The sequence below is a fragment of the Neophocaena asiaeorientalis genome, unplaced genomic scaffold, assembly GCF_003031525.2.
Source record: "Neophocaena asiaeorientalis asiaeorientalis breed wild unplaced genomic scaffold, Neophocaena_asiaeorientalis_V1.1 scaffold155, whole genome shotgun sequence".
Taxonomy (NCBI): Eukaryota; Metazoa; Chordata; class Mammalia; order Artiodactyla; family Phocoenidae; genus Neophocaena; species Neophocaena asiaeorientalis.
In genome coordinates this window covers 3,079,618-3,087,791 of record NW_020173040.1, presented here as the reverse complement: position 1 = coordinate 3,087,791, position 8,174 = coordinate 3,079,618, and the positions used below count along the sequence as shown (strand labels likewise).

Below are 8,174 nucleotides of genomic sequence, written 5' to 3'. Positions count from 1 at the left end.
TATTTTTTTTTTTTTGGCCTCATGGCATGTGGGATCCTAGTTCCCCGACCAGGGATCGAACCTGTGATCCCTGCAGTGGAAGCACAGAGTACTAATCGCTGGACCGCCAGGGAAGTCCCTATGTAGGTATAATTTTACGTAGGACTTTAACGTTAAATCCATTCTCTGCTACATGTGCCTAGTTTTAAATGAAACAGAAGAGTCTGCTACATGTGCCTAGTTTTAAATGAAACAGAAGAGTCTAGCAATACACTAAAAAACATATGAACCCTGAACAACTCTATAAAACAAAAAACCAAAACGCACAGAACCAAAAAAATAAACCCTTACCACTCTCTCTTTCCTCAAACTATATCACAGTAACAAAGTAGCAACAATATATGTGTTCAAGGGACAACATAAAATTTGTCCACTGAACAAAACCTATAACAGAAAATACTTTAAACTGACTATACGCCAAGATTCAGTCTAATTTAAGTATTTTTTTAAAGAGGAAGCATTAAGCCATAAAGAGGTAACCATTCAACCAGGAGCGCCTTCCTTTCTTTTTCAATCAAAAAAAAATCCTGGTATCTGAGCTTTGAGAAAATACACACCAGTGACAAAACATACCACCAGTATTAGAAGAAAGAAACATTCTTACTTGTAAACAACTAACTTTAGAACTACTGTTTCAGATTTTATTTTCTTAAATGGGAAGAATGAATTCAAACACCAAAAACATACCAACAGTAAAGTTGGTATCTTTATAAAATTAAAGGTAAAAAACACTTACAATTTTTGCATTTTTTCCACTTTTCCTTAGTTGCTGAACAGCAAAAGCATGTTCAACATTATCCATTGAAACGCCATTAACCATCGCGACTCGGTCATTTTCCCTAAGGAAAAAAAGTGACCAAAATAATAACATGTTAGATGAAACCATACAAATAAGTTTATAAAGATATTTTTAAGATAGGATCTTTAAAAAAGATATTCTAATTATGGGCTAATTAACCTGTCTTCAGATCAATGATAAAATAATGTCCAGCTATTTAATTTCAAATCCCCCACAAAAAATGTTTAGCACTTGTAACTAACCACAGGTCATTAATTTTTTAACTATTAACACAATGTTTCCCAAAAGGACTGAACAGGTACCACATTACACAAAATGACTTCTGGTGGTACAGTTACAGGCATTCAATGATACTAAGTCATAAGGCTGGAAAAAGTTATTCCTTCTTTAAAGAAGTCTTTCTCCTTCCAATTTTCTTTCAGTCCTCTACTCATACTCTCATTTTTTTGCTAGTGTATCTTTTGCCTCTCTTTTATCTTGCTAATCTTCTTTGTTGAACAAAAACACTAAGACTCAGGGTGAGAGGCTCCTGAAGGCTAGATTCTACCCCAAACCGAGTAACAAGTTTTCTTTTCACTATCTTTATTTTTTACAGTGACCTTCTATTTAAGTTAAGTGATACAAGCTTTCCATATATGACAGAGATAAGCATAAACGTATATTAATTTAGAAAAATCACTAGCATGGCATGCCAATGGCTGAGGGTAGGAAACATGCTTACTGCAGCTGCCCTTCTGCGGGTCCTCCTTTAAGCACATCTGAAATCACTATCGAGGTTTCCCCACTCTGGAAATGAGGGTTATCTCTTCCACCAGATATTGCAATTCCAAATCCAAATCCAGGAGCCTAAAGTAACAATTATAGTAAAATGTTATGATGTCATACTCTACAATCTAAAAAAGTTCAAATATAAAAATTACAATCCTATTACAAAATGCTCACTCACTTGTATGGAAACACATCAGAATGACCTATCCTGGTATGGGAATGCAGGCTTTAATAAATTTAATGCTGGGCATAACAGAATATCGAAAACTGTCAATTACATGAATGTTCTTTAAGAACTAAAACACATTTAAAAATTCTGAACACTGAAATCCTGAATTCATTTTTGCTTATCAGAAGGGTTCCTGAGGGACCTGGCAGTGCCCGCCCCCCCCGCCCCGCCATGATCATCACAAACACTGGCAACTGATTTGCAGAATGACAGATTTAATGAGCATATAAACCGGGTGCCATTTTATATAATAAAATATCAACAGCTGTGAAAATCAACTTCCTTCACGTACCCTAAAAATCTCTACTGAAGTAATACACTATAATGTCTTATGCACACTGCATACAATAGAAAATATACATTAATCATATCAAGCATTTTTAATTACTTATATTGTTAATTAAACAAAATCATAATTAATTATATACTTCTAAATGAGCTGAAAATCTTTACCATGGTGACTAAGGACAGCCCAGCACAGAAAACAATCAAAATACTACCAAGTTATTTAAAAATTACCTAATCTCGCTTTTTTCACGAAGATGGCGCCAAAGGTGAAGAAGGAAGCCCCTGCCCCTCCCAAAGCCGAAGCCAAAGCAAAGGCTTTGAAGGCCAAGAAAGCAGTGCTGAAAGGCGTACACAGCCACAAAAAAGAAGATCTGGACGTCACCCACCTTCCGACGGCCCAAAACACTGCGGCTCAGGAGGCAGCCCACATATCCTCAGAAGAGCGCCCCTAGGAGAAACAAGCTTGACCACTATGCCATCATCAAGTTCCCCCTCACCACCGAGTCAGCCATGAAGAAAATAGAAGACAACCCCACACTGTGTTCACTGTGGATGTCAAGGCCAACAAGCATCAAATTAAACAGGCCATGAAGAAGCTCTATGACACTGACGTGGCTACGGTCAACACCCTGATCGGGCCTGATGCAGAGAAGAAGGCATATGTTCGCCTGGCTCCTGACTATGATGCTTTGGATGCTGCCAACAAAATTGGGATCACCTAAACTGAGTCCAGCTGGCTAATTCTAAATATAGAAGTTTTCACTCTAAAAAAAAAATTAAATAAAAATAAATAAAAATAAAAATTACCTAATCTCAAAGAAATCCACACCATTCCCTAGAAAGGAAATGAAGTATTCAGAGTAGTCTAAAAAAGAAACAGCCAATATTCTCCTAGGGCTCCAGAATCAAAAAATCAGAGGCTATGTTTTCATATAACGTTGTACTACACTATGCTCTACAATCCAAACCACCTGAGGACAAAGGTAACAACTTCCTTCCACTACTGTCCCATCCACAAAGACCACGCCCACCATGGACAGGGGCTACATCATGACCTCCCCTTCCACCCCAAAGTCTACTGAAATAGCCAAAGAAGAAGAAAAGAGAAAAACTCTTATTAAAAAAGAATAAACACCAGCAATTCCACGCCTAGGTATATACCAAAAAGAAATGAAAACGTGTGCAAACAGAGATTTATACCCACACACAGCAGCATTTATTAATAGCCAAAAACTGCAAACAACCCAAATGTCTATCCACTGATGAATGGATAAATAAAATATGGTATATCCATTAAATGAATTATCTGCAATAGAAAGGAGTGAAGTACTGATACATGCTACAAAATGGGGAACACAGAAAACATGATGCTATCTAAAAGAAGCCAACCATAAAAGACCACACACATCATACCATTCCTCTTAGATGAAACGTTCAGAAAAGACCAATCTGTATGAAACAGAAAATAGACTGGTGATTGTCGACGGCCAGGGTGTGGAAAGGGATGGAGACATTGGGGAGGGATGGTTTATGAGTAACATTATTCTTTTTAGGGTGATGGAATGCTTAAAAAGTGACTCTGGTGATGGTCTTACAGATCTGTGAATATACTAAAAATCACTAAATTGTACACTGAAATGGTGAATTGTATGGTATGTGAATTATACTGCAATAAAGCTAATACCCCCCAGAAAAGGTTAATGTGAAAAAACAAATAAACAGGAAAACATCTGGGTGGCAGAAGATAATGGCAACTGCCTGAATCTGTGTCTCCAAAACAATACAAAACAGATCACTACACAAAACCATACCCTTAATATAGCTCAAAACCAGAGAATATGCAAATTTCAAAATAGCTAGAAGTAGGCCTAAAATTTCAAAAATAAAGAAATGATTAGAAAGAAAACTATTAGCATACAATTAGAAAACATAAGAGACTACAGAACAAGTTCAAATAATTTTATAGGGAAATACAGATTATTGAAATTGACTCTATTAGAAATAAAGACTTAAGCAACCCCATCGCTGAAGAGGAAACAGAGATAGTTATGAGGGAATTATCCCACAAAAAACACCAGGCACAGATGATTTCACAGGGAATTCTACCAAAACATCAATATCCAGATAGCCTCGATGCTCCATAAATTGTTCCAGAGCATCCTAAAATGAAGGAAAGCTTCTAACTCTTTTCAAAAAGCAATTATAATACTGATATCTAAATCTGATCATGACTATCCACGATAAAGACAGGGCTTCCCTGGTGGCACAGTGGCTAAGAACCCACCTGCCAAGGCAGGGGACACGGGTTCGAGCCCTGGTGTGGGAAGATCTCACATGCCACGGAGCAACTAAGCCTGTGCACCACAACTACTGAGCCTGTGCTCTAGAGCCCACACACCATAACTACTGAAGACCGCACACCTAGAGCCCATGCTCCGCAACAAGAGAAGCCACCACAATGAGAAGCCCAAGCACCGCAACAAGAGTAGCCCCTGCTCACTGCAACTAGAGAAAGCCCACACGCAGCAACGAAGACCCATCACAGCCAAAAATTTTAAAAACAAATTAATTAATTTTAAAAAGACAGATCCCCCCTCCGAATACTAAAGCCTAACATCATTTATAAAAGCCAACACCATACAAATATTCCATGACAAGGTGATTTATTTCCAAGACTGTTGTATTAGGAAAGCCACTATATAGGAGACCCTATTAATAAACGTAGAGAAAAAAATTCAGAGATTATATCCATAGACCCTGGAAAGGCCTTTGACAAAATCCAACATTCACGACCAAGGGAAAGAAAAATTCAAGAAAATACTTTCAATCTGTTTTAATATTTCATTTTATGTTAAAGTACATGAAGAACCTTACCCACACACATAGTTGAAAAGAAGAGTGATTTTAGTAAACCTTTTAGATGATTATGGATACTCATGTTTGATTTTATATCGGTAAGTGATAGTTTCTTAATGGGTGGCTACAATGTGCAACCTAAAACCGTATCAGTGGACATTTTGTACTTACTCTGTTACATGAATACCCATCCACTGGCCTATTTTGCACTTTGAATGGATTATTTTATCCAATGTGATTTTATAATAGCATGTCTTGGTCATTTGGAAAATATTTAGGTAAATCTTTCAAATGATGACACATTTTACTATACAATATTTTTAAAAAATCATACTTTAATTAATATCACCACCAATGCAATCAAAGTCTTTAAGTAGTGAAAAGTACTGAGCTCATCTCATGGTGGCAGATAAATGTTTTCCAAATTTTAATTTCTGTTTTAAAATTCAATTTTCTTCATTGGCAACAACTATTATCAGAGTTGTTTTCCTTGAAGCAACAGGTACTCATCACTTGAGAAAAATGTTTGTCAAATATTCCAGTCTGGATAACCATTCCTTCAAGTAAAAGTGGTGTTACACACACAAATACACAGCTGGTTGAGCTTCCAATTCAAACAATCATGCAAGTACTTCAGTATAAAGCAGAAATGCCTTATGTATATTTCCCATTTCAATATACAGATTATTTTTTAAATGTCTATTCAAAAGCTGACATGTGGTAAAATTAGTAATTTTTACTGCTTTGAGTTATTCTGCAGCAAAACTGGGATTGTTCTTATAAACTCTGAGTAAGCCCAGGAACTATTAGGATGGTTTGGGGCTATGAGGCCAGTTTTACCTCATACCACTGCTTTTGTACCTTCACTACAACTATCAACACAGTGAAAAAGACAAATAACATTTTTGTGCTGTTATGAAAATAGTTTGTTCTAAGCATAAAAAGACTTCAGAGGTCTTTTGGGGTCCTCAGTCCATACACTGATATTAAAAACCACTGAAAAGGACTTCCCTGGTGGCGCAGTGGTTGAGAATCCGCCTGCCAATGCAGGGGACATGGGTTCGAGTCCTGGTCCGGGAAGATCCCACATGCCGTGGAGCAACTAAGCTCATGCGCCACAACTACTGAGCCTGTGCTCTAGGGCCCATGAGCCACAACTACTGAAGCCCCAGCACCTAGAGCCCGTGCTCTGCAACAAGAGATGCCACAGAAATGAGGAGCCCGTACACCACAACGAAGAGTAGCCCCCGCTTGCGCCAACTAAAGAAAGCCTGTGTGCAGCAACAAAGACCCAACACAGCCAAAAATAAATAATAAATTAAAAAAAAAAAAAAAAACCACTGAAAAAAACAAAACAAAACAACCCAAAAACAAACAAACAAAAAACCCAATGAAGCAATTTACAAAAGATATGAAATGTTAAAACTCATAAGAAACGCAAATTAAAACCACACAGAGAATGATAAAAATTAAAGTACAACAACACATTTTGTTGAGGCGGCTGTAGAAAAATAGGCACCACTGCTAATGGGCATGCAAACTGCTACAATTCTTTAGGAGAGGAATTTGGCTAACAAAATTACAAAAGCATTTATGTATGTATGTATGTATGTATGCATTTACTTATTTGTATTTTTGGCTGCGTCTTAGTTGTGGCACGCGGGCTCCAGGGCGTGGGCTCCGTTGTTGCAGCACACAGGCTTTCTAGTTGTGGCACAAGGGCTCAAGCAGTTGCGGCACAGCATGTGGGATCTTAGTTCCCCGACTAGGGATCAAACCCAACCCACGTCCCATGTGTTGGAAGGCGGCTTCTTAACCAGTGGGCCACCAGGGAAGTCCTCAAGAGCGCTTTATCTTTCAACAGAGTGAACCAGTTTCTAGCAATGTACCCTGAAGATTACATATACAGCTCCAAAAATAAGAAAATACATATGTACATAGTTATTCACTGCAGATTGTAACTACAAATACTGGAAAAAACCTAAAACACCCAAGGGTTACCTCCAGGGCAGTTTGGGGAGGGGTGTGTTATTCTCTGGCTCTTTTTCCGTCCTTGGAGGGGGCTAGCACTAATCTTTTATTCTGTATACTTTTAAACTGTGCATTTATATCTTGCTTGATAATTCTTTTATTTAAAAATTAAAAACATAATACAAAAATATTAAAGAAATGCCAAAAACATTAAGGACCTTTCAATAAGGAAGGCGGAGGTGAGTAGATACTTCCTAAGATTTGCTTGTGAACAAGTAAGTACAGTCTTGGCTGCATGAGCCAGGCATCAAACCCAGGCAGAACATACTGCTTCCATGCAGTGCCAGCATTCTGTGGGGCATGTCATCCTGCTGGATCAGCGCTGGCTGCAGTTCATTTAATGACTACCCAGGAAGTCTGTGATTCCCAACCCTGTCTGCAGATGAAAATCATTTGGGATCAGTCTCAAAACTGCTTGATGATTTCCAAACCCCCCACCCCACAACCATTAAATAAAACTGGAGGAGGGCAGATGGCAGGCGTTGAAAAAAAAAAAAATCTCCTAAGTGATTCTAATGGGCAGCCAGGGCTGAGAACCTTAGCCTTAAAAGCTTTGTGAATTTAAGACCAGGGTGATCATCAAAAACTATAAGAGGTTCGACTATCTCACACTTTCCCTTCCTCTTAGGGAAGGTTTCTCTCTGAAACCTTTTTAGGTTTAGATCTCCACACGGTCCTATTTTTGGCCTTTTCAACAGATTTCTTACCTTCCACTGCACTACAATTTACCCTCCATCGTGTTCAAAGGATTATTATTCTAAAACAAACCCAATTCTGTCATTCCATTGCCCAGAGGTCCAAGTTCCTTAACATGCAATATCCTGAAATGCAACGCCAACTTGCTTCCCAGCACCCCAGTCTTTACCCTAAACACACTTAACTACTGACCTCTGCTTAAGCATGCCATGCATCATCAAGTTCCAAGCTTTCACATTTCTTCTCTGCCTAGGACTCCTTTAGCATCACACCCTTCAACATTCAGGTTCAACGACACCTCCTTCATGAAACCAACCTAGCTTTTCACAGGCACAAGTGGCCCATCTGTAGGCTCTCCGGCCTCATAGACACACTTCTGCTACTTCACACACAGCACTGTAAATAGCCTGGGTATCAGAGGTTCATTTGGGAGGGGTTTACATATTCTTCTACATATCCCACCTGAGT

General features: G+C 38.4%; 1 protein-coding gene across 7 annotated transcripts in view; it reads right to left on the bottom strand.

Annotated features, from left to right (window-relative positions):
* TJP1 (tight junction protein 1) overlaps positions 1 to 8,174 on the bottom strand; it is a 114,297-nt gene that overhangs the window by 64,012 nt on the left and 42,111 nt on the right. For all 7 annotated transcript variants that reach the window (XM_024742750.1, XM_024742752.1, XM_024742754.1 and 4 more), the window contains exons 3-4: positions 1,560 to 1,684; positions 776 to 878 (exon numbers count right to left, since the gene is read on the bottom strand). In XM_024742750.1, coding sequence (XP_024598518.1) covers positions 776 to 878; positions 1,560 to 1,684 — 228 coding nt within the window. The remainder of the gene's footprint in view (positions 1 to 775; positions 879 to 1,559; positions 1,685 to 8,174) is intronic.